This window comes from Martes martes (genome assembly GCF_963455335.1).
Source record: "Martes martes genome assembly, chromosome: 10".
NCBI classification, from domain to species: Eukaryota; Metazoa; Chordata; class Mammalia; order Carnivora; family Mustelidae; genus Martes; species Martes martes.
The window spans coordinates 2,585,230-2,612,160 of NC_137898.1; the positions used below are offsets into that span (position 1 = coordinate 2,585,230).

General features: G+C 55.8%; 1 protein-coding gene across 1 annotated transcript; it reads left to right on the forward strand.

Annotated features, from left to right (window-relative positions):
• Positions 1-1,533: 1,533 nt before the first annotated feature.
• LOC308351677 (actin, alpha skeletal muscle 2-like) lies at positions 1,534-25,551 on the forward strand (the record flags this gene model as incomplete). The annotated part of the gene is made up of 8 exons (XM_080817551.1): positions 1,534-1,647; positions 5,112-5,240; positions 8,297-8,407; positions 12,339-12,423; positions 15,889-16,050; positions 18,045-18,233; positions 20,281-20,462; positions 25,408-25,551. The coding sequence occupies 8 exons, from the start codon at positions 1,534-1,536 to the stop codon at positions 25,549-25,551; spliced, it is 1,116 nt and encodes a 371-aa protein (XP_080673677.1).
• Positions 25,552-26,931: the final 1,380 nt, after the last annotated feature.

Consider the following 26,931-nt stretch of genomic DNA (forward strand, 5'->3'; position numbering starts at 1 on the left):
CCACAGGGAGCTTGGTGTCGTTTTCTTAAGAAAGACAGATAGGAGGGGCGCCTGGGTGGCTCAGTGGGTTAAGCTGCTGCCTTCGGCTCAGGTCATGATCTCAGGGTCCTGGGATCGAGCCCCGCATCGGGCTCCTTGCTTGGGGGGAGCCTGCTTCTCCGTCTCCCTCTGCCTGCCTCTCTGCCTGCTTGTGATCTCTCTCTGACAAATAAATAAATAAAATCTTAAAAAAGAAAAGAAAAGAAAAGAAAAGAAAAGAAAAGAAAAGAAAAGAAAAGAAAACCAGACAGGAGCCACTCTCCCCATCCTGTTTCCCATGAGAACAAGCCCCGTCCCAAGGCATCAGGGATGGTTCGGCTCCGTGGGGGGAGGGTTAAGTCGTCGTGGGGCATGGGGCTCTGCGCTCAGAGACAGCGTGCGCCAGGTGGTACCCGGTGACTCGGGAATGCTGATCACGTCGAGGAAAACGTCCACCACAAAACCACAGATAAAACCTCCGCTCTGTGATAGATGGAACGTGTGTGCTTCGTGAGGACGCAGTTCTGAGCATTCCACTGCCCCTGGGGTTCTGCCCCCACAGCTGTTCTGGGGCACCGGAGAGAAAGGGACCCCCGTGTGGTTTGCAAGGGCGGCAAGGGCAAGCACCCCGTGTTTGCGACGGCCGTGGGCGATTCGTAGGGTCTGGGAAGTGCTTTCTCCTCCCCCACACTGAGCTCTTATCTCCACGATGAATGTATATACAGACGTTCTCTACCCGAAAAGTAATGAAAATCGCCTTAAAGGGACAAAAACATTTGTGATGATAAAGTTTTCGTTAAAATGCTATATTCAAAAGAGAGAATGGCTTCGTTTATTCTGAGGGTGATCAATTTTTAAAAAACCAACAGATAATAGATCTGCACTAATTATCAAAACATAACCCCCCAGCTGCAGGTGCTGGAGCTGGGGGGGGGGGCGGGGACGGTGACTTTCTTCTCGATACTTTCTCCTGTTTTCCAGACCTGCAGAGACGTAAGGGAGATGTCTGGAAGCAAAGGGAGGGGAGGGATAGGTTTCACCTTGGGGCCAGGAGCCCAGCAGGGTCTCTGGGAGAGGTGGGATCTGGGGGGGTGGGGCACAGGGAGAGCCGGCAGTGACCACCAGGACCACGGGCTCCTCCCGGGGTCTCCCTGCCCAAAGCCTCTGGCTCAGTAAATGGGAAAGAAGGTGCCCCGCGAAGCAGGTCATGGACTGCGCCAGCAACCAGCAGAGGCCGAGTCCTGGCGGGAGCGCTGTAGCCCAGAGCTGGCCTCCCAGCCCTGCCTTCCCCAGACAGCCGCCCACACACGACCATGGATCCCTGCCCTCAGCTCCCAAACAGTGACTTGGCCCCGGCAGGGCCCTGCCCTAGGTTTGGAGAGACACCGCCGTGCCATGAGGGCGGAACCCGTGTCCACCCTAGCCCAGCCCCTGCCCCTTGGTCAGGCACCTCGCAGATGGCACGAATGACCATGTTGTGTCTCCCGCAGCCCCGCCTGGGTCACGCACGACGCCATGAACGTGCCCCTCGTCTGTGACTATGGCTCCGGCTTCAGCAAGGTGGGCTTCTCGGGCACAGAGGCCCCCCAGGCCGTGTTCCCCACCATCCTCGGGAAACTTCGACACGACGTAAGTTGCTTCGACCTCAGGGGGTGCCCAGTGCTGCCGGGGGTCGGGTGTCTGTCCCCATGTCTGTCTGAGGCCCTACGCTCTCCTCTGGGGTGGGTCCCCAGGAGCGGGATTGCTGGCTTGTATGGCAATTCGGTGTCTAAAAAATTCAGATTTTTGTGTCCAGATGTTAAGGATAAGTCACTCTTCCAGAAAGCTCATGCAGACTAACCCATCACATCTGCAGGCCAGATGCCACGCTCGTCCTCCGGACCTTCCCCGGGCGGCACATGGGACTAGCTCCCACCCGCGTGGCCTTTGCAAGGTGATCTCCCGCCTCCCTTCCGGGGGCCCTGCCCCGTCCCTACACCTCCCCCAGCCAAACCAGCTGTGAGCCCCCAGCTCACGCGAGGACCGTAACTCCTCAGGTTGACATGAGCCTGGCGGTTCTACGAGGAAGGTCCCACGGTGTCCCCGCTCCCCGAAGAGGAGCCAGGAGCTCGAGAGGCGACTGGCCCATGCCCCTGTGTGAGCAAGTGACAGAGGCGGGACCTGCCGAGTTCGAGGCCCCGGTGCGGAGTCAAGTCCTTGGGGAGTTTGCCCATCCTGAGAGGGAGCGGTGGGGTCACGTGAGAACCCCAAATATCAGGGGGCCCAGGAGGCCCGCGCCCGGGCCCTGCATCGCTCGGAGCAGTTCCTGGCAACGTTTCTAATCAGGCAGCTTGAATTAGGACAGACATTCTGACATGCGACCGGCTGGGGGGCCGGGAGCAGCATCCCTGCCCCTCTCCCAGTGCGTAACGGCAGGTGCCTGCCTCCTGGCTAGTGGGCGGACAGGGCTGTTTCTTCAAGACGACGAGCTCAGCGCTGAAGAGTGGGGGCCGCGGGGCCGGGAGACCCCCATGCGCTTGCCGCTCCCGGCCTCAGCCCTCGGGTGACTTGGGGCCACTGCCCTCCACAGCTCAGGTTTCTCTTGCACAAAATGCAAGCGTGCATGCCGCGTCGGGCCACCACTGAAGTGAGGGGACGCCCGTGGGTGTGCTTAGCACGGCGTCCGGCCCATGGGACGTGGGGAGCCGCGATGGAGACGACGCTGAGGGCAGGGACCATGACAAGTGTGCGTGTCCTGGGACAGCCATACCAGATTTCCAGAGACTGCTGGCTTAAAACCACAGAAACTTGCTCTGTCCCAGTTCTAGAGGCCTCAAGTCCTCAACCAGGTGTGGGCAGGGCCACGTTCCCTCCAGCGTGCTGGGGGCTCCTGGTGCCCACGGGCTCGCGGTGGTGTCCCCTCCAGCCTCTGCCCAGTCCCTCCTCTTCCCATTTCTGTCGCAGACCCCCCTTCCCCACACTCTTACCAGGACACTCGTCACTGGTTTTAGCCCCCATCCCCTCCCAGTCATCCAGGATGTTCTCATCTCAATATCCTTAAATTAACCACATCTGCAAAGACCCTATTTCCAAACACAGTCCCTTCCGTATAGGTTCTAGAGGGTGGAGGCAGACACAACTTTTGGGGGCCACCTTCCAACCCATTAGAGCTGAGTTCTGCTCACTGTCCATAGGGCCCACCCCTGTCCCGCTCTGCGACTCTCAGGCTGGGACACCCCCAACCATCAACCACCCCCAACAGATGCTGCCAACGGGAGTGCTAGGGGCAGAATGGGAGGTGGGAGGGGGGGCGGGTCTCCCTTGTTGGTTTCCTGCCTCTCCCCCAGCTCCGCCTCCTCTGAGCTCTCCCTGCTGCCCCATGCTCCCCGCCCCACGACCCTGGGGTCCTAGTCTCCGGGCACCTCAGTGTCCCCCGTTGACTCGTTCAGGCTCCCTGCGTTGTGTCACCAAAGCCGCACAGTCAGTCCCTCTGTTTGCAATCCGTGGTGCGGCGCCTCTTGCCCCGGCGGGTGTGGTCATTTGCTCTGCGAGACGAAAGCTGGCTGTTGGACCACAGCCCGGGGGAGGAAAAACTCCCCGTTCACTGTGCGAGGAGTGGGAGGCAGGATTAGACATGAAAGAGGTTACACACATGATAAAGCATGAAGTCTCAGGGAGAAAGACCAGATTCCTCGCCAGGGTAGACACGGGTCACCACAGTGGATTTCCAGTGCAGAAAACGATCCACCTGGACCTCGGGGCCCGGGATTGTCTGGCTTTCGGTCCTGTGAACCCCTCGGCTGCCGCCCTCCCAGGCCTTGGGGCCGGCCCCGGGCAGCAGGAGGTGAGTTTCTGTCTCCAAGAGGAGTCCGCATGTGACGGGATGCTCTGGGACACTCATGGCTCCACGGCCCCTCCCATACCCCTCGGTCCGGCGGAGGCTGGACGTGAGACCCCTCGAGGGAGCCCCGCAGCCATGGAGAGGCAGACCCGCAGGCCGCCGCGAGCCCAGAAAATGTCCGAGGCAGGCCGGCAGGGATGGCCCTTCGGGCCAGCCTGTCCTTTCTTGTTACAAATGCATTCCCATCGGCGGCCTCCTTGCGTCGCTCCCCGAGAGCACCATCGTGGGGAGCGCGGGACGGAGGACGTCGTCGCCATCCGACAGAAAGGAGACGGAGCTCGGAGCCGGCCTGGGTCTCCTGGCTAGTGCTTCTCCCCCCGCCTAAAAGACGAAACCGCACTGTGAGAGGTCGGTGCACGTGAGCTGTGGCGACCTCCAAAATGGGCCCCTCCCTGAAACCCATCCCGCCCGAGAGCACCGCGGGACCGCAGCCCGACGCCGAGGCCACACTTCCTGCGGGACGCTCTTCGCCAACACCTGAGCGCAGCAGGGACGTCCCGACAGACCCCTTTCTGGGGAACGTGGGGCTCCTTGCCGGAGTGACCGGTTAGTGTCCCCGGCCGCCGTGCTAACCCTCACAGCCTTCTAGAACACACACCCCGCACCCTCTCCTGAGCCCGGGCTCGGACCTGCCCCAGGCCTGGCAGGCACCCTCCGTGTTTTCCCTCACACAGGCGTGTTCCCTGCTACGATCCTCACTTTTCATCCTGGGCTGGTGTCTGCTTCTTGGTCAACCCAGACTTACACACGGCCCGACGGTCACACCCCTGCTGCGGACGGAATAAGTGGTTTCCTTGGCCTTGAACGCCGCTCGGTCCGTCTTCCTCAAGAATCACGAAGTCCGTGACCCCGTCGACCCTCCCCCTGCCAATTTTCCAGAGCACGTGTAGAAGCTGGTGTCCCTCCGACCCCTTCCCTTCCTCGGCAGCCTCCCTCTCCCTCTCTCTCTCTCACTCAGGTGACGCACCCGCAAGCGGACAAGGTGAGCGTCCTCGGGGGCACTCCTGCCTTGCAGATCATTTGCTAAAACCTCTTAGCGGCATCTTGAAATTGTGTACAAGCTTGAGGCCACGGCAGCCAGTGCTGCGACCTGGAACGGTCCCCCAGCGGGGCATCAGGGCTCCGAGGCCCTACGCACGCGCACCAGTGCAGGGGAGCCGAGTGGAGGGGAGCCGCTCTTGACGGCCAATCTGTCCTGGCCTGTGTCTTTCAGAATCTGTTGGTGGGGATGGAAGAGGAAGACTGGTTCATCGGAGACGAGGCTCAGAAAAGGCGAGGGGAGCTTAACCTGCAGTATCCCGTCTCCCGGGCGACCATCACGAACTGGGACGACATGGAGAAGGTAGGCTCAGCTTCCGTGGCGGGGGAACGAGCTCCAGGACGTTCGGTGGCGCTCCTGCTGCCCGGGAACCTGGGGGGGAGGTGTCTCAGCCTCCGGGGCTCCCTCCGTCCCCGCAGATACTACGTCACGCTCCTGACCACACGGGGTGTGGAGTCAGACTCCGGAGCCTGAATCCTGTCTCTGTGACTTACTCTCTGTGTCATTTTGGACACGTAACGCTCCTCTCTGGCCCTGTGTTTCCTTATCTGTAAGAAAGGGGTCTAATTCTTCCTCGCACTCATGCAAGGGTTAAAGGAATGATGGACAAGGAATCCCTACTCCACTGCACACCTAGGACAGCCGTTTAAAAACAGCAACAATAGAAAATGGCAAGTGGTGGCCTCAGGACCTTGTGCACGGCTGGTGGGAATGTAAAATGGTGCAGCCTCTGTGGGGCACCGTATGGTGGTTCTTCCAAAAGTTAAAGGACTGGAAACAGGACGGGAAGAGACAACTTCACACCCACGGTCAGTGCGGCGTTACGCACCACGGCCAAGATACGGGAACAAGCCAGGTGCCCATTGGCAGACGGACGGGTGAGCAAAATGTGCTGGATACATACGGCGGACAATCACTCAGCCTTGGAAAGGAAGGACATTTGGACACCGGCAACAATATGGCTGGACCTCGACACGACGCTCCGTGAAATAAGCCGGACAAAAAAAAAAAACAAACGCCGCACGATCCCACCCTTCGTCGGCGGATTCATAGAAACAGAAAGCAGGACGGTGGGTTCTGGGGGCTGGGGCAGCAGGAATGGGGGTTTAGGGCTTAAGGGGGACAGAGTTCTAGTTGAGGACAATAAACAATTTCTGGAGACGGAAGGTGGCAACGGTTGCATGACCGTGTGAGGTGCTTCATGCCACTGAAGCCCTTTTTTAAATGGTTAGATCGATCAATTTTATGGTACGTGTATTTTACTGTAAGAATAAAATGCCTTGGTCCAGCACAGTACACATGTAATGAGTGTGGCTATTTGGACCACTCTGTCTCAGGATCTGAAGGTTCTGATCCGGGTCTCCACATGTGGTTGAAGCTCGCATCCTCCCTGGGAAGAGAGATTAACTTTCTGTGTCTCATAACAAGACATCCCGAAACTCAGAGGCTTAAAACACTGATGGCCGCCTAGTACCTCTCATGGTTGCTGTGGGTCAGGAATTTGGCAGTAGGTCCGTTGGGTGGTTCTGGCTTGGGGGTCCCTCGTGAGGCAGCAGTCAAGGGTCGCGTGGGACCACACCGTCTGAAGGCTCGACTGGGGCTGGAGGAGACGTGACCAAGGCGGCGTTCCGTGCAGCCGGCAAGGTGGTACTTCTTGGGGACCCTCTGCAGGGCCACTTGAATGTCCTCACAGCCTGGTGGTTGGCCTCCCACAGAGGGAACAACCGAGTGGGTCGACATGAAGGCTGCAACGGCTGTATGCCGCAGCCCTGAAGGCCACATGCCCTCGCTTCTGCCGTACTCTCTAGGTGACACGAGCCAGTCCTGGTTCGGCACGGTCAAGGTCTGCCCCAGGCTGGATGCCGGGAGGCGTGTGTCCCTGGGGACCGTCCTGGAGGGTGGTCGTGGGAGTGTCCCTCCCAGACGCTCTTCCTATCTGCACAACTGAGGTGGTGGCTGTGGGCGTGGCCGCAGCCTCCCAGGAGTGTGTCACAGGGGATGCAGATACTGAAGCGGTGTGGACACGTCCGGAGTGTGTAGCCCACCAGCTCGTGGGACCCCGGCCACCTGGGCCGTGGCTTCCACGCTTCCTTCCCCACCGGTCCCATCGCCGAGCCCACCGGTCCCATCGCCAAACCCTATAGAACGGACCTCCGGCGCGTCTCCAGCTGGTTCCGGCCCTTGGTTCGGTTCTTGCCTGAATACCAGGATTATTGCAACGATCCTCCCCGCGGGGCCCCTCCTCCTACCTCGCCCCTCAGTTCACCCCCACACGGCGTGCTGAGTGCCCCTCCTCCGTCTGATCCTGCCACATCCCTGCTCCCGTCCGTCAGCGGCTGGACGTCCAGCCACGAGCCCACCCCTCTGGCTTTCGCTGTTTGCCAGGCGCCGCTTGCTTTGTGCTTCCGTGGCCCGGCCCCAGGTGCCCCTTTCCTGAGAGGCTCCCCCTCGGAACTTCCCCCGGGAGGGTGTCCCCCCTCTCTTCTGTTTTCAGTTCTCCATGGAGCCTCCTTCCCCAGAGGCAGGCACGACCTTCGTCCAGAGTGACTAACCCTTGCTTCTTGAACACCTACTGTGCGTCAAGCCCTCTGCTGGGTGCTGTGGCCTGAACCGTGTCCCCCAGTCTCCTCCGTCGGAGCCCTGACCCCCAGCACCTCAGAATGTGACCGTATTTGGAGATGGGGTCTTGAAAGACACAATTAAAGTAAAATGAGGTCACTAGGGTGGGACCTTATATGATCCGACTGGGGTCCTTCCAAGAACAGGACATTAGGACACAGATGCCCACAGAAGGACAACGCCGTGAGGACACAGGGAGAGGACAGCTGTCCACAAACAAGGACAGAGGCCTCAGGAGGACCTGGCCTGGCTGACTCCCCGCCTCCGGGGCTGGGAGACAATAAACCTGTAGTTTAAGCTGGTGGGGCTGTGGTCCTTGTCGCGGCGACCACAGGAAACAAACGTCCTCGGCTTTCTACAAACGTCCTGTTTGGTGGTCAGTGATGTCCTCATGATCCTCTAGGAGGAAGGGAACATTTTCCATTTTACAGATGAGGAAACAGCTCGTAAAGTCAAGTCGCTTGTCTGCCACACGCCTGGTGCCACGGTCCGCGCTGCCGTGTCTTGGGGCTCATGTCGTGCATCGCTGTTTGCTCCCCTTCCTGCTCTAGGACGGTACACAGCGGAGAATCTGTGTCCCGTCCGCAGCCGCGCTGTCTCTCCTGCCGTGAACCCCACAGCGAGCGAGCCCCACAGTTACATCTGCTGCTGCAGAAGCCGCTTGCGGTGTAGACAGGATCTGCCCCCTTGCCGGAGCTGGGCCGGGGCTCACAACACCGTGTCGCCTTCTCTCGCCGCAGATTTGGCATCACTCCTTCTACCAGGTGCTCTGCATCGCCCCCGAGCAGCATCCTCTGATGGTGACTGAGCCACCTTCAAACCCGATGTCCAGCAAGGAGAAGATGTCCCAGGCAAGGGGCTGGGCGGCAGGGCCGGGGAGGGCGGCGACTCGGGCCCCCTCCTGAGCCTTGGGATGCCCTCGGGGCGTCACCTCTCTGCTGAGCGAGAGGCAGACAGGGGACAGATCCGCCCCCTTTGACTTTAGCGGTGAGCATGACCGCCACCATGGGAGAGTGCGCCAAGGGGCAGCCGTGGGCGAGGAGTTTAATGTGACTTGTTCCGTTAGACCCGACAGCGGGGCTGTGGCCGGGCAGTTCAAGTCCCGCTGCACAGACGGAGACACGGGAGTGTCTAGGAGCAAAAGTGTTAGGGCTGAGGCCGCAGGGCAGCAGGCTGGGGGACCCACTGCATCTGACCTCAAGGCCTGACCTCGCAGCCTCACCCTGGGTCCTGCCCCGTGGGGGGCCTACTCGGAGGTCCAACCCCGACCTGAGAGCTCCCAGCTTCCCCCAGGCCCGCTCTCCAGGAAGGGGTTGGTGGTAAGCGTGGATGGATTGACCAGGTTGAACTGGATTGACCTGGTTCTCAGAGGTCGTCAAGGACAGACTGGTGGAAAGAGGAGGGTGTCCCCCCGTAGGCTGCAGAGTCTTCCTTAGGGCTGGAGGGGGGGGTCCAGGTGGGGAGGGGGCTGCCGGGGCTGCTGCTGGCTGTCCACGTTCCAGTTACAACTAATGAGGACATCCGTGAACTAATTAAGCAAGCAGCAAGTCTCCACCACCTGGCCCAGAGCCCCTGGAGCCCAGCGGCATCTCCTGCAGTGAGCAGCGACCCAAAGGGCAGGCCAGGGTCCACGCTGCCACCTGCACGTGGAGGAGGCGTGCTCCGTGGCCCAGAAGCAGAGCGCCGGCAATCAGAGCACGGGTGTGAGCTGTGCCTCATTTAAAACAAAGCCCTGAGGGGGCCAGTGAATCTTCCTCCACACACGGACGGGGAGATCACAGAAGTGGGCCACAGCTGGGCTCCACACGGACAGGGGCACAAAGCCCACGGCCTTGAAACGGCAGGAATCCGGTCCGAGAACCGCATGTGCCCATCAGGGACCCAGTGAGCTGGGGGAACAAGAGAGAAGCAGGGTTGTCCCCTGCGGGAGGGGGATGTGCGAATCCCAAACTGTCTTAGGTTTCTCCAGAGAATCAGAATGGTGGGACACACACACACACACACACACACACACGCAGACACACACACACACGCAGACACACACACACACGCGTGTGCACACACACACACACAGACATAGAAAGAGACGTGGTCTAAGGGATTGGGTCGTGTGGTTATGGAGACTGACAAGCCCCAGGATGTGCACGGTGAGTCGGCAGGCTGGAGCCTTCTGGTCTAATCCGATCTTCAACTGATTGGATGAGGCCCACCCACCCTGGGAAGAGTAATTGGCGTTATGCACTCTGTCCATCTAAATGTTAATATTACCCCCCAACACCCTCATAGACACCCTCAGAATGATGACTGACCACATGTCTGGGATCCCCATGCCCCAGTCAAATTGACACCTAAAATTAACCCTCGCACAAAATATTGCATGGGCCACACAGCCTGTCTCTGGCCCTTCCCCACCTCTCCTGGGCCCGCTGCCTGCCTGCCTTTCTGCCCTCACTCTCTCTGAATTCACCCCCTAATTACATCAAGATCCCAGCAGGAAAGCAGAGGGACCCTCACATGGGGCCGTTCTGGAGAGACTTTACTGAAGAGATTACACACAAAGGTGAGCAGAAGTTCTAACACAGCGACGGGAGCTCGTGCAGCGCTCTGGGTCAGTAATGAGGAGCCGTTGTCCCCTAAACCTGGCAGAGCCAAGAATGGTTCGGAGCCCCGAGAGGGTCTCTGCCAGGAGCTGTGGCCTTGGAGGGAGCCGCAGGGAGGGAGCAGGGACAGCCCCTCTCCTGACTCCCTCAAACCTCCTCCCGGGGTCCCCGTGAGCAGAACCCTGTGGGTCGCCCAGGGCAGAGAATGATCAAGAAAGGTGGGACTTTTGCACGCCGATGGCAGGCGGCCTCCCGGAAGCTGCAGCAGCCTGGGAAGGGCAGGGCGGGCTTCTCCGGGAATAAATCTGCCTTAGCAGGATGTCTGGGGCGCGTCCCAGCAGAGAAGCCGGTGAGGGGAGCAGCCCAGGGTACAGGGAGGAGCCGGCTTCTGGCCGCGGCTCTCCCAGCCTGGGTGACCTTGGGCAGATTCGTCCCCGTGGCGTCTCAGTTTCCTTTATCAGAAGGATGATAACGGTCACGGAAGAGACGAGTCGATGCCCTGAAGTGTGTGTCACCGTGCTCCGTGCCCCTCGCGCATTCGGTAGATGCTGCCGCGGTGTTCTCCTCTGTAAGGTGGGAGTCTGACCGCAGGGTCCCTGAAGACCCTGCCAAGCTCTGTGACCTCCGGCCTCGTGCCGGTGTGAATAGGCAGGAATCAGTCTCTGCGTGAACACGTGTTTTTGCTTCTCTTGGGTAAATCCCCAAGCCCCACAGACAGCTACCCCCAGACACATGCCCAGTGACCCCAGCAGCGAGTCGCACACACAGGGGTGGACCAGCTCCGTGCAATATTGTCTAAAATGCTGTCTTTCCTGGGTCTCGAGGTCTTTGCTAGAGGGCAGCTGGTTCACTTCTTCAGCGTCCCACACCCCAACCCCTTCCCTTCTGGTCCTGTCCCCCCACCCAGGGCCATGGTAGACCTGTCCTACTTGCCCCAGAACTGGGTACTGAACAATGAGGGACAGTCCCCATGCCCAAGAGCCAACCCACAGGGATCCCTCCAAACCCAGCTAAGCAGCCCGCTGGCCGTCCGTCAGATCGCCCTGACAGCTCCAGCTGGCTGACACCCTGTCCCGACGTGCAACCCTTCGGTGGCCCAGCCTGGCAGGCTTGGAGCTGTGCCTGATATAGTTTGTTGTTCAGTTGTCCGAGGGACTCTGTGTTGGTCCCCCCATCAAAAGAACGTTGAGGGGCGCCTGGATGGCTCCGTGGGTTAAGCCTCTGCCTTTGGCTCAGGTCATGATCTCAGGGTCCTGGGATCGAGCCCCGCATCGGGCTCTCTGCTCTGCGGGGAGCCTGCTTCCCCCTCTCTCTCTGCCTGCCTCTCTGCCTGCTTGTGATCTCTCTCTCTCTCTCTCTCTCTCTGTCAAACAAATAAATAAATCAAATAAAAAAAGAAGAAGAAGAACCTTGAAGTCTTCTAGACCCCAGTGTCCCCATCTTGCGGGAGAATCATTCCCTCATCAGCCAACTTCACGGAGGCAGTGCCCTGCCTACCACCCCTGCCACCTCCTCCCTAACATTCTTGTCCACTGGTCTCCCATGTGGACAAGGTGTGGACAATGTCCGTACATCAGGGGGATGCCTTGGGCCGCAGAAGCAAGGCTGTGTCTCCCTGCCCGCGCCTTCTGCCCCGCGTGCAGTCAGTGTCTAGGACAGCGCTCTTGACCGAGCCGTGTGTGGACTAAGCGTCTGGTGCGCGGGTAACACATAGTGATGGATAGTTTGTGGTTTGTATCATAAATCAAGTAAATCATCCCACATCCAAGTGTCGGGATTCGTGTAACGTCTGCCTGTCCTCTAAGAGCACAAAGAACAAAAGCCCGGAGGGGGCAATGTTGACTCCATAGCGGCACTGGGAGTTCAGCATCGTCCACATCGTGATAACACGGTGGCCCAGAAGACGATGCCGGCCCCTCAGTCCCGTGACAGTCCGTGAGGTCTGCCCCGTAGGGTCCCTAGGAAGGATGCGAGCCCGCATTACAGACCGGGAAACGGCGCCGCAGAGCTCCTGCGGCAGGGCCGGGATGAAGGCTGGCCTGCGCCCTGACTCCGTGTCTGGCTCTCTGGGGGAGCCAGGGGCCCCTGCAGATGGGCTCTGTGTGTCCTAGAACTAGGGGAGACCCGCCAGCTCTTCCGGACACCGGCCTCACTGCCGCGGCTTCCCGTTCCTTCTCCGCAGATCCTGTTCGAGACCTTCAACGTGCCCGCCCTGCACGTAGCCAACCAAGGAGTCCTTTCTCTCTACGCCTCCGGCCAGACCTCCGGTGAGCGGCCCTCCTGAAGCCCACGCCTGTCCCCTCCCTCCCTGCCGAATAATAAATGAAGAGAAGGGTCCACGAGACGCACCCTGCGCAGCCCTCCTCGCAACGGCCCTTCCTCCCTCCTGGATAAGCCACTTGCTTCCAGTCACCTCCCTTGGTTCCCGAACAGCTTCATCGAGGTGTCCTCGATGTGCAACAAAGTCAGAGTGACCAAGGCACGCAATGTGCGAACTTTCGGCGTGGGGACACACTCATGCTGCTGTCAGCACAGTCAAGATAATGACAGTATTTGATGCTCCTAAACGTTTCCCCCACTCGCCACGCTGCCCTGCTCTAATCTGTCCTCACATGAGTTTGCATTCTCTGGAATTTTGTGTAAATGCTCTGGGGTACGCTCTCTTTTGTCTATGGCTGCCCCCCGCCTTGACGTAATTATGTGAAGATTCATTCGTGCTGCCGTTTGTATCAATAGTGCATTTCTTTGTATCGCCAAGCAGTATCCCATTGTGTGAATGCCCCGTACTTTGCAGATTCATTTACCTATGGATAGACGTTTGGGTTCTTTCCAGTTGGGAGTTATTATAAATAGCGCTGCTGTGGATATTTGCCTACAAGTCTTTGCATAGACATACGCTTTCATTTCACTTGGGTAAAAATACCTAGAAGCCAAATGATTGGGTCAGAACGTAGGAGTATTTTAACTTTTTAGAAAATCCGCCAAGCTAGCTCCCAGCATGACTGCACACTCGGCTTGTGTTCCGCCAGCCTCGTGAGCGTGGTGTGGCCAGTTTTCTTTGTGGTAGCCCTTCTAGCAGGTGCACAGGGCATCTCGCTGGGGTTTTGACCTGTAGGTCCCTGACAAGCAGGGGCGGGGAGCATTTGTCCCCCCCCCCCATGTCTCCCTTAGTGAAGTGTCTGTTCAAATGTTTTGCCAAATTTTCACTGAGTTCTTCATCTTTTTTTTTTTTAAGGATTTTATTTACTTATTTATTTGAGAGAAAGAGAATGAGCACAAGTGGGCGGGGGAGGGGACAAGCAGACTCCGTGCTGAGTGCAGGGCCCGATGTGGGGCTCAGTCCCAGGACCCCCACATCCTGAACGGAGCTGAAATCAAGAGTCGGGTGCTCAACCCACTGAACGACCCAGAGGCCTCTGAGCTGTTCGTCTTTGAGTTTTGAGAATTCTTTGTGTATTCCCAGTACAAGTCTCTCAGCAGGGATATGTCTTACAAAGATTTGGCCCCCGTCTCTGGCTTGGCTTTTCGTTTTCTTCAGCATGTGCTTTGAAGAGCAGAAGTTTTTAATGTCACTGAAGTCCGATTTACACCTTTGTGTGTGTGTGTGCGTGTGTGGATTATGCTTTTGGTATAATATCTAAGAAACACACGCTGAACCCAGAGCTTTTCTGCTGTGATTTCTCTCAGTGTGGAATACAGATGTGTATATGGAATATGGCACGAGTCGAGTGTTTTTCTGGTGCACATAGATGTCGAGTTGTTCCCACACTATTTGTTGAAAAGACCCTGCATTCTTTGCTGAATTATCTCCATGCATTTTAGGGAAAATCAGTTGTCCATACACATGTGGGTCTCGTTCTATACTCTGTTCTGTCTCGTTGATGGATTTGTCTACCTGTAGGTTGATACCACATTGTCTTGATTACTGGAGCTTAATAAGTCTTAAAATAAGATAATAGTGCTATACCTTTTATCTCTTATTTTTTTTTAAATAACATTTTGGCCATTCCAGTTTCCGGAATATAAATTTCAGAATCATTTTGTCAATTTCTACCAAAAAAGTGTCTTTGGGTTTTGATCAGAATTTCATTGAATTTATAGATCAGCCTGGGGGAAAACTGACATCTTAACAACATTATGTCTCCTGAGTAATAAATGTGGTATATCTCCTAAGTGTTCTTAATTTCTCTTGGCAGTAATATGCGTTCACAGTGTAAAAGTTGTAGAAATCATTCATTGGATTTATTCTAAGTGTTTCATAAATTTGATTCTATTATAAATGGTAACTTTATTTCAATTTCTAAGTGTTCAGCACAAGTATATAAAAGTACAATCGGCTTTTATATACTGATATTGTATCCTGGCACCCTAACTAAACTCATTTATTAGTGCTGGTAGGATTTTCTGCTGAGGCAACAATGCCGTCTGTAATTTTACTTCTTTACTTCCAAACTGGGCGCCCTTTATTGTGTGTTTTTTTGTTTCTCGCCTCGTTGCTCTGGCGAGAATCTCCACTGCAATACCAAATCGAAGCGGTGGGAGCAGACATCCTTGTCTTGTTCCTGACCGCAGAGGGAAATCATTCATTCTCACCAAATGACTGAGAGCATTGTTAGCTGTAGGTTTTTCAGTGTGAGGAAGTTACCCTATATTCCTAGTTTGATGAGAATGTTTTTTTTTCTTAAATCATGAATGGATGTTGGATTTTGTCATATGATTTTTTTCTGCCTCCGCTGATAAGATCATGTGGAACTTTCTTTTTTCTTTCTTTACATGGTGAATTACATTAATTGATTTTTGAATGTTAAAACAACCTTGCGGTCCTGAGATAAAACCAATTTGGTCATGACATGTTATCCTTTGCGTATATTTGCTAAAATTTTTTAGGAGTTTTACGTCTGTGTTTACGAGGGCTCTTGGTCTGCCGTGTTCTCTCCTTGTGATGTCCTGTCTCTCAGGGGCCGTCGAGACCATCCTTTGTTGTTTGGTGCCCAGTATCTTGATGTGTGATGGAGATGGTGGTGCTGATGGTGATGAGGGTGGTGATGGTGATGATGTTGTTTCCTGTATTTCTGTTTTAGGTGTGTATAGGGGGGACCCCCTCTTTGTTCCCCACCTTAGCTAGATGAGGAGGTCTTCTTGACTCATTTTTGCTTCATTTTAAATGTGAAATCCTTGGTTACCAGATCCAGCATGTGAAAGAGGTCAACCCGCCAGACCCCTGATCTGCTCTGGGTGGCGCCGTGAATCACCAGTTCACACAAAGTGAAGCCTGTGTTTCCATGACCGCATCACTTTTGGACTAGCACAGAGAAATGTGGTTTGCTTTGCTGACTGAAGCATATGCCTCTCCCACTGCATCCGGCCCCTTCTGACACCCGAGTGCCACCCAGAGATTCCCAGCACCCGCATCGATACCCAGTTTTTTAGGGAAAAAGCTGTTAAGAGCAGAACATTCTTCTTCCTCTTTTACCCTTTGGCAACTGCTGCTGATGTCTATATGTCTCGTTTAACAAGAATATTTTATGTTTTCTGTCCAAAACAGTTGGCCCCTGGTCTGATCTGGATAAGCTTTATCCTAGCACACTGCCCTATGGGAGAAAGTTTGCTCCCCAGGCCTTTTGTTTTCCCCTCCAATTATTTCCCCTTTACCCTCTCTTCCTGCAGGCTTGACAATCGACAAGGGATGTCATGAACTCTGCATTATGATGCTGGTGTGTTCTCTTGTCTAGGAACAACTATTGAATCCGGAGAAGGAATGACATACTTTGTGCCCATCATTGATGGCTGTCCTCTGCATCAGTCGACCACCCAGATGGACATAGCGGGCCAAGACCTAACATTGTACCTCCTGCAACTATTGACAGACACTGGGCACTCGCTGGTGAGCAGAGGTAGGACATTGCTCTTCCTGGCCAGGGGAACCAGTCCCTGGGGTGTAATATTACCTGCTTGGCTTACTTAACCTGTAGCTCTCAATTTGAAAAGCTAAAGCTACTTAAACATGGTTCAAGTTTTACAAACAACTCCATTTAGTGATTGTGATGGTGGTGATGGTGGTGATGTGATGGTGGTGATAGTAGTGATGATGGAGATGATGGTGATGATGATGGTGATGGTGGTGATGGTGGTGATGATGGTGATGACGATGATGATGGTGACGATGGTGGTGATGGTGATGATGGTAATGGTGGTGATGATGATGGAGATGGGGGTGATGATGGTAATGATGGTGGTGATGGTGATGCTAGTGGTGATGGTGATGATGGTGGTGATGGTGATGATGTGATTGTGGTGATGATGGTGGTCATGAGGGTGAGGATGGTGGTGATAATGGTGGTGGTGATGGTAGTGGTAGTGATGATGGTGATGGTGGCAATGAGGGTGACGATGATGATGATGGTGACATTATGATAATGACGACTGGTTAAGCTTTACAGAGTACTTACTTTGTGCAAAACACTTGGCTAAGCAAACACTTCACATACTTCTTATCATTGCTTCATGCTATGACACCAGGAGGGGGATTAGTTATCTCCACTACAAGAGGACGAGGCTTAGAAGAAGTAGGTGACTTCAACATCACATGACTAGCAGGTGTATCACCTGGGATATGAGCCCAAGGACTCCAGATGAGGATGCGTCTGTTCCACTTTTCACGCACTTCCTGTGCTAGGTTCCCAGATGTATAACTTGAGTGACACCCATCCCCCACAAGCCTGCAGTCCTGCATTACACTTCCCGGTCTTCCCAGGCCAGAGGTCTGTGTCCAAAGCCACACAAAGTATGGAACGCTTCAGAACAGCAGTGATTAGAAGAAAGCGAGGGGAAGTGAGAAGGATCAGCCAGGACAAAGGCAAGCACTTTGTGGACACCTCACACTTGCCAAGATCTTATGTGCATTGTCTCATCCCATCTGCATGGCAACCCTGGGAGTGGAGATTAATCCCAATCTTAGAGACGAGGAAAGGGAAGACTAGCAAGAGAGTGAACTTGCCTAAAGCCAAACTTGGTAAATGGCAGAGGCAGGATTTCAACCCAGGCTCGTGTCACCAAAGCCCAAAGTAGGCGAGGAAGGGCGAACTCCCAGGAGAGTGCAAGGTCCCAGAAGCCAGGGAGCGAGAAGGGAGCGGCCAACAGCCCCAGCTTCTGGAGGGAAAGAAGCCGAGGAAGAACCGCAGAGTGCGGCAGGGTTCTGGAGGAAGGAGACAGGACAGACGCAGACGGAGAGGTGTAGGGGGTGGGGGGTGTCAGTGGCCTGAAGAATCGGGGGGGATTTCTAGGCAGGCAGGTGCTGGGAGCTCCGATCCAAATTCAAAAGCAGCAATGGGCGAAATAGAAAACCGTAACACCAAAAGACATAGCAGGCTCTGACCCGTGGTCAGCTACCCAGAAGGTGGGAGGGTGTGACCTTCCAGATGTTTCCGAGTCGGGGGGCCTGGCCGCCTTGGGCGGTTGTCCACCGGAGGGGGCGGCTGGGAGCTGTTTGCAGCCAACCTTCACATCAGGTGGGCATGAGCGCACCCACAGCAGCCGGTACTTCAACAGATACCATGACCGGGTTTGATTTTCCAGCCCCTTAAAAACACACAACGTACACAGTAGAAATCAACGTACGATGCTGACGTTTCCCAAATGCTGGCGTCGCACTTCAGGACCCCATGATCCACCATTCTCGTCCACAAGCCTGGGCCCCAGCACACGGTACAGATCAAGAGGGGCTGGGATCTGAGATGGACGCGGGAATGGGTTCTGTGATCCTGGCGCCGCGTCCCCACCCGGAGGAGCTGAGCTGAGTCTCCAGGAAGATGCTCCCGGGGGACAGAATGCTCCTGCGAACCATCTCGGTCACGCCCTTTCCTGTCCCCCCTTTGCCTCTCCCCCACAGGTGACTGGGAATACATCCGGGACATAAAAGAAAAATGCTGCTACGTGGCTTCGGACTTCAAGGAGGAAAAAATGAAAGCCAGCTCTCCTTCCTACGCACGGAAGTATCAACTGCCCGACGGCCAGGAGATCACCCTGGGGCCGGAGAAGTTCCTCTGCCCCGAAGGGCTTTTCCAGGCAGACCTCATGGGTGAGGGGAAGGAAGGGACCCGGGTGAGCCCAGACTCGGACCGTGGGGCCACCAGAAGGGGGACGGAGCCCAGCAGCCAGGAGGGCCCACTGCTCCGAGGAGCAAGTTGGAGCCCCTCTCAAAAGTCCTGGGACCTCCGCGGTCACTTACTAAGCGTGTGTACGTGCCCGTGACTTCGGCGGCCCCTGTTTGTGGGCTGGGGGCTTCCGTCCCCCCACATCTGACACTGTTCTGTTAGAGACGAGGAAAGCCAGTGCAGAACACTGAATAGTTGTCAGGTGTCACTGGGTCCTACGCGGGACTGTACATGTCTTCCGTTACATGTTGGTCATACTCCCCCCTACTCACAAAATAATTTGAAATATACAAACGGAGGCAAGTCAGGAGAGCTGAAACCATAGATCTGGAAGGAACTTTAAATGTTTGGCTGATGGAGGGATTTTTTTTTTTAAATTCTGGTATAGTGAACATGCAGTGTTGTGTTAGTTTTAGACGTACAATCCGCGGACTCGGTGATGCTAGACATGCCCTGGTGCTCATGACGACAGGCGCACCCCTTCATCCCCATCACCCGTTTCCCCACCCCCCGCTCACCTCCCCTCGGCTGACCGTCAGCGAGTTCTCTGCAGTTAAGGGTCTGTTTCTTGGTTTGTCTCTCTGGGTTTTTTTCCTTCCTCTGTTCATCTGTTTTGCTTCTTAAATTGCTCATTCATGTGAAATCACAGGATATGTGTCTTTCTCTGATTTATTTCACTTCGTCTTACACCTTCTAGCTCCATCCATCCTGCCCAATGGCAGGATTTCTCTCCTTTTTGTGGCCAGTTGAAGTCCTTTGTGTATGCGCCCTTCCCCTTCTCTGCAGCCTTGTTGACAACGGCCGGACTGGGGACGCAGCCGCACTGGTCTGGACGTCTTAAACGAGAACTGAGTTGGCTAAGCTCCCCGGCAGGCAGAACAGGACAGGGAAAAAGTGATGGATTATAAAATCCCCGTTGACTGGGAAGATTTCCAGGTTGTCACGGAAAACCAGCTATTTCCTGGAATCAATTTTTTAAATAATTGCTGACATTTATAAGAGACAGAGGGGAGTAAAGGGACCAAGCCGTTTCCCTGGGCTGCGTGCCTCGTAAGGACATGACTTTTACACCCATTGTGGGTGAGCTGAGCTCACCCCTGCTTTCCCCATTGGACTGTGCAGGGGACAGAGGCTTCAAACATGGCACGTGCCCCAAAACATTAAGTGGACCCATGCAACTGTCACTGAATGGAGTCCCTCCCCTACAGTGTGAATTCACACTCCCCCCCCAGTCTGGGTCGACCTCAGTGAGCAGGGACACAGCTGACACCTTGACGACAGGGGAGTGTTTGCAGCCTGAGCTCATGCTCGCTGGGTCTGCGGCGTCCCGGGTGATTCTAGAAGACCCACCGTTGCAGACTTCACCCCGAGGCTGCACGGCAGGTAGGCGCTATCCCACACGAGGAAGTCGAGGCACCCTGCCCCTGTCTCTAAGGGCTGCTGCCGTTAGAGCTGTGTTTGCGTATATGGACTAACGATGAGTCTGGGAAGGGTGTTCAGTCGACCCATTGCGGCCATCATTCCGCAACAGACACAAACATCAGATCCTTCTATTGTACACCTGAAACTAATACAATGTTGGTGCCAATTATACCTCAATAAAAAGTTAATTTTTTTTTTGAAAAAGGAGGAATCAGTATAATTCTTCAGGCCACCTGAGCAGGGACATCCATTCCTAAAGCGATCGATCCAGCGCGGCATTAAAGGCAATAACTATCAGGAACATTTGGATACACATCATGTGGGAGGAGAGCGGAGAACTGACACTTAGTTACTCAGCTGTTGGCTGTTGAGGCCCATGGTTGTGCCATGTTGTTGACATCCGTAAGGGCCCTGGGGTCTCGGTGCTGGTGTCCCCCCCACCCCCAGCTCAGTCTGCCCCTTCCTGGAGCCATGGAGGAACGAGCCCGAGGGTGCCGCGGGCTGGGCGCCCGGTCCCCACGCCTCTGCCTCCCTCCCCCGTCACGACAGGGAGAAACAGCCTGGGCATCCACATGAAGGCCTTCCGGAGTGTCACGTCCTGCAGCCCTGCCCTCTGGAAGATTCTCTTCGGCCACATGGTTCTGTCCGGCGGCACCGGCTGCTGTCCCGGCCTGCGCTTCCGGCTGCAGAGGGAAATAGCCACCCTGGTCTCCCCAACCATCAACGTGAGGGTATGGTGCCCCCCCCCAAGACCCTGCTTTGGGGGACTTCCTGGGTTCAGGCCACAGATATTTCTGGAATCCCGGGTTCCTGGTGTGCCCGGCACGTGGGTGGGGGCAGGGGAGGGATCAGCGAACCAAAGTCAGGAGAATCCGTGGCTTCCATTCCCATCGGAGGAGGGAGCCGTAAGCAGGACCAGTCAATACGCTGGGAAATAAGTGTGCAGGAGAGGCTGTCAGCCACGGGGTGGGGGGCAGCAAGGGGAGGAGGGGGGAGGGGTCAGAGTGGGCCTCCCCGAGAAGATGCTTGAAGGAGCAGGGGAGATGCGGAGATATCTGCACCAGCTCTGTGGGGCCGAGGGAGCAGCCCCTGGGGCAGCCCAGGGCTCTGCTTCCAGAAGGAGGGGTCCGGAGGGGGTGAGGGGCTGAGATCTGAGATGCCCCGTGAGGGTGGCTCGGCGGCCTCCAGGCTGACCGTGGGGGCGGGGCGTGGGCTGGCAGCTGCAGGTGCAAGGTGGGGCTGTGTTCCATCGAGGGGCTCTAAGGCCAGGGAGACCCCGGGGAGGGACATAGACAGGGAGGACCAGCTCGGGTGGCCGAGGGGGAGGGGTGGTGACGGTGCAGACACAGACCAGCTCTGAGGGCGGGCGCAAAAGGCCCAGAGTCTTGCCTTAAAGCCAGTCACCTGCGGGAGGAAAGCAGGGACCAGGCCCGGCTCTGCCCCTGCGCGGCTTCCGGCCCTGCCCTCACTACCGTGTGAAATTGTTATGTGTTTCATTTTAAATTAACGGCCTTTATTTTTTAGGGAAGTGTTAGGTTTCCAGGTAAATGGAGTAGAAGGAGTTCCTATAGAGCCTCCCACCCCCGCCCGTTGCACGCACAGTCTCTGCGGCTGCACACCTCTCGCTTGAGTGAGTTTGTCGCATCCACGCAACACGGCCAGCTGGGGTCCGCAGCTCACGGAAGGCTCCTCTTGGGCTCATACGCCCCGCAGGTGTGAGGGATGTGTGATGGCACGTGTCCACGGTGACACTATGACCCAGAGTCCCTCCGTGCCCTGAGACCAGGACCGTGTCTGCACATTCACCCCAGCCTGGCGCTGGGGTCCACCGGTCCCTTGCTGTCCCCTTGTCGTGCTTTCTCCGGAATGTCGTGGGCGTGGAATCCCACAGCGTGCAGGATTTTCAGACTGATTTCTTCTCAACCCCATTTTCCAAAACTGCTTTTCTTTTTTTTTTTCTCTTTAGGAAAGTAGCTCATGGTCATGGCAGAGAACAAAGTCTGGGTCCCAGGTTTAGAATTTCTGGCCCCGTTCGCATAGTGAAGAGCGTACCTTCCTGTCCGTCCCCATAACTGGACTGAATCAGCTCCGGCACAAGCCCAGCCTGGCTGGCCGGGGCTGGAGGGACCGAGTCACCCATGCACTGTGGGTTCAATAATGGCCTCTCCCCCGTCAGCGACCCTGAGGGTGGCCAACAGCCACCCTCCCCGCAGCTGTCCTCCAGCTTTGCTCTTTGCTCACTTCTGGCCTCACAGTGTCTCATCTCAGAGCCTCAGGCTCCTGGACCAGCCACATGGGTGCCCTTCATGGGTGCTTCTGCGGCGGGTTCGTGGGAGCCCCTGGCAGGGAGACGCCAGCCCCCTCGTGCCCCATGGCCCATGCTCACGGCCCCCCTTTGTATCCTCCCTGGGAGGGGGCAGGTGCGGGCATGCAGCAACCTGGGGGGCAGGGGCTGAGCCGCTGTGTGGGAACTTCTGTCCCTCCAGACCCATTGACACCATTTCCCCGGACTCCACAGGACACTCTGCAAAACCCTCCCCCCAGGGTCCTGAGGCAGGAAGTGTGCACAGACCGAATTCCTCTTTCCCTGAGCTTCCCATCCCTGCCAGCCGGGATTTCCGATCTGCTCTCAGGCAGGGCCCTCTCCAGGAGAACTTTCTGGCTCAGCCCTCAGCGCATCTTCTGCTACCCGCCTAGAGCCCCACCCGCCCTCTGGCATCCCCTCCCTCCCCCCCCCCCCCGCCCGCCTCAGCCCGACTTGGTGGACCAGGGCGCACCAAGAGAGCGAGCCCAGAGCAGCCATCCTCGTTCTGGGCGGCGTCTGTCCCTCCTTCCCCCGGGGCAGGCAGTCACTGGAACGACAGACAAGAATCAGGAACCCCGAGGAAAGCAGGCTCTCCAGCTTGGACAAGTGGACAGGAGCACGATCTCTTCCTTGCACAGTCTCAGCCCCCTTTGCGTGGATATCGCAGAAGGCAGACAACACAGGGGAAACCACGACCCACCCTCCTTCCTCCACACCTGCAGCCCCCCCTCCCGAAATGCTCGCTGCCGCACGCGCTGCTGTTAGAGCAGCGTGTCCCACCAGTAGTTCCCGAGGCTGCGGTGTGCCTCACCTGCGCATAGGCTGCAAAGACGTCCGTGATCTTGGCCACCTACCGCAGGCCTGCCTCGTCACCCCCGAAGCCCGCAGCCCCCTTACTCCTTTGCAGGCGACGTCTCAACCGTTCACCTCTCGGCCTCCCTGTGCAGGTCCTGCGCCCTTCATGTGCTGGTCACGGCCCTTCTCTTGGCTCTCGAGAGCACTCGGGGCTGTTGCCCACAGTGAGCCTTCACTAACTGCAAACGGAAGTACGGCTTAGCCCAGAGCAGAAGGAAAGGGAGGGTCACATCCTGCCTTTGTGCAAAGCGACCTGGCCCCCTCTGCCGTGGGAATCTGACTGCCCCCCTCCCCCGCAGGTGGGCTGAGCTTTGGACCAAGCTCTTCCATCCACCCCTCTCCTGAGTCCCCAGGGAACCCCTCCCAGTACCCCCCAAACTTCTCTGCATGAGGCTGGAAGGTGCACCTGGTCCCCTTAACTAGGTCGAGACTCAGCTCTGCCACAACCTCATTCCCCCCTGTCTGCACTTTCCCTGGAAAGGACGGGAGGTAGAGCATGAAACCCTCCCTCTGAAGGAGAGAAAAACTCTGTCCCTAAAAGGAGCTCATCCCCCTTCAGAGAAGAGCGGGTTCCCACAAGGCCAACTTGGAAAATCATCAAACCTCCCAACAACCGGGATCCTGCTCGAACGACGTGCTTGGGATAAAACCTCGGTCGTGATTTCCCCTTATTTCTTTCGAATGGCTTTTTCCCTTAAGATCCACTTCTAGATGTGGATTTCCTGAGCCAGAAATGTGTGCACAGCAAAAGCCTGTTGGAACCTACAGAGTAGCCGGGCGCCAGGGTGGTCAGCTCAAGAGAGACAGCGGCACACCCGTGTCTGCTCGTCCTGGCATGGGGACAGCGGGCTGCTCTTTATTTATTTATTTACTTCGCCTTTTTTGGAAATGGAAGGATAGGTGACCCACATGCCATGTTACATCCGTCTCGGGTGTGAGACCCAGCGATGCTGCGAGTCTGTCTCTCGTGTTTACTGTTACATTGTGTCGAGGTTGTGATCACTGCAGGCATGGCTGCCACCTGCTACCACGCAGCCCTATCCCAGTGGCACTGACTCTGCACCCACTGTCCTCGTCCCATGACTTAGTCCTTGCCTAACTGGACACCTGGTCCTCCCTGTCTCTGCCCCCTGTTTTGCATGACGCCATGGTTTTTAAGAGACTCTTTCCAACTGAATGGATGGAAAGCAAATGATTGTTCTTGTTTATTTCTGTCATGACTACTGAAGGTGACTCGTTCTGCAAATGTTTCCCAGCTGTCTGTGGTTTTTCCTTTTTCTTTTCTCTATCTCTCTGTGTTTTTGTTTGTTTGTTTGTTTGTTTGTTTGTTTTAGCACATTTTTGCTTATCTCAACCCTTTGGCCATTTTCCTGTTGGTTGTGTTGCGTTCTTTGGAATGTGTAAACCACCCCAGTTTGGGGCAGGCTTTTGTTTCCTTTTGTGTGTTTGTCCAGAGAAGACACAGATGGGGTAGGTGACTCTTACAGGCGACAGCCTATCGGTAGCGGCAAAGATACCCAGATAGTGGCACCTATCTGGGTGCCGGGGACTGGTTCTGTCCTCTGCCTGATGCCTGACACTGAACATGCTCTTTTCCCTCCTTGGACTCTGCCTTGTGTTTTTCTTTTTTTCTTTAAAATTTCTGCAACATTTCTTTTCCTAACCACTAGCAACAAAAGCTTCCCAGCCAGGCAGGGCCTGTGACGCGACAGAGCGAGAGTAACCAAACCTGATACCTCGTCCTCCATCATCCCACCTCTACTCAGACCCTGGGCTTTCCAAGTCCTTGCTCCAAATCCCTTTTCCCCTCTGACTCTGCAGCCAGGCGTTTGCCGTGCTGTTTTAGAACAGCAAGGCTGTTCCGGCGTGGGGTATCTACTTGCCTTTAGGAAAGTCTGTGAATGCAGGAGGATGGCACCTGTCTGCCCTTGAGCAGGTGGGTTTAGCCTGGAGCCTCAGGGGTCCCATGGGGGGGGGGGATGGGCGTGGTGATGTTTGGCTCCTCCCAGCGCAGAGGGCTCTGGGCTTGGGTCGGAAGCACCGCTCTCCCGGGATCAAAGGTGTCAGTCCGCGCCGAGCCCGAGTGTGAAACGACAGGGATGGCTCCAGGTTCTTTGATTCCCTGTGGTTTTTGTTGTGCTTCTCTGTATTTTCTAATTTTTCTGCAAAACACGTATGCCTTCCACATAGACTTTGTGTAAGTTGAAGATGTGTCATGTGATTTGGAGTGAGTCTAAGAGCCAAGGGTGAGTCCTTTCTGCTCTTGCCTCTTTTATCCTGCAGTTTAAACCACAGGCAGACATGTGGGGACCAACAAGCATCCTCAAAAGTTGGAATAACCTGTATCTGCAGGGAGGGAAGAAACGACCGCCCACAGGTTCGCTCAGGGGCTACAATTTTTTGTCCAAATTTGGAGGAGTATTTTGATTCCGGCTTCTTCCCCTCTCTCCCCCAACCCTCCCCCCCCCACACCCCCCTTTGCTCTCCCCTCTCCCTTCGTCCCCCACCCTCTCCAGGTGTCCAGCTGCCCCTCTTCCACACACAGCGCCTGGCGGGGCGGCTCCCTCCTGTGCTCGCTCTCCACCTTCAAGGACATGTGGGTCACCAGCCAGGAGTACAAGGACATCGGTGCCTCTATCGTCAGTAGGAGAACCTTCTAATTTGCGGCTTTGTGTATCCCATCACCTGCCGCATCCATGCCAAGCCCAGGCTGAGTCCCAGCTTGGTTGGATTGATCAGAGCGCAGAACCAACGTGAACGTGAGGGGGCCCTTCCTCGCCAGGCTTCCGTAGAAGTGGTCAATAAAGGACAGACGCTCTCTGTCTGGGCAAGGCTTGCAACATCTTGGGGCACTCACTCCGCTAACACAGGGTGGGGAAGGGGAGGGGATTTCTGTGGACCCCCTGGAGACCGGTCAGCACAGCTAAGTGCGTGACAGTAATGAATGTCCCCCAGGCTCAGTGCCATAACCCAAAGTCTGTTTCCCCCTCGCGCTGCATGTCCATTGATGGCCAGCAGGGCTCTCTCCAGCATCATCTTCACTCCAGAATCCAGCCGGCAGAGCAGACACTGTCTGGAACATAGTCATTTACTGTGGGTGAGCATAAGAGGGCCCTGGTGGGCCTTCCATGGGCCACGAAATGCTCCAGCCGGACAGGGACACGGGGCACATCTGCTCAGCTAATTGGGCAGAACGAGTCACATGGCCCCAAACCACCTCAGGGACCAGGAGGCACCATCCCACACAGGAAGGACAGGACAGATGCTCTCGTTCGGGAGGGGGGCAGTTGGGGCACGCAGGATGCAAGGGGCTTGGCGTCCTTTGGTGGCCTTAATCCTCATGCGCCTGGCTGTGATATTGGTTTATGAAAGTCAATTTCATGATTCAGGAACTGAAGCTAAGAGAGGCTAATTAACTTGATGAAGGTCATTTAGACAATGATGGGGAGTTCAAATCTGTGCATATACCTCGTAGGGGTGCAGAGGGTGAGCACCAGAGGAGAGGAAGGACCACGAACAATGGAGGAGCAGCTCCCCTGCTGAGGACAAGGTTTCCCTGCAGACAGAGCCCTGGGAGAGCCCCAAGTGCAGATGCCATCTGATGACATTTCTGAACATCGAAGGTGATGAATAAATTCTAGACGTGGCGAGAGACAACCACAGCAAATAGGAAAACTCTAAAGTAGCCTACCAGGAAAAATCCAGCATGTCAGTTAAATCTGAATTTCAGAAATACAGCAAATCACTTAGAATAAGCACATTCCAAATACTGCACGTGTTTTATCTGCTAAACCTGGTAACTGTACTCTAAAAGAGAGAGGTCTATCTGCATCGGAACTCCTACCTGCAAAGCTGATGCCAGAAGACAAGAAGCTGTGGGAAATTTCCTACCTCGTCCAGCTGCTTGAACCAGCTGAGCCTGAACTCCACATGAGGACTCATTAGCTGAGAAGCCAGTAACTTTCACTTTTATTTAGTCTAGTTTGTAATTGAAGATGATTCTTCAAAGCAGACAAGGTCTGGGACACCATCTCATGACT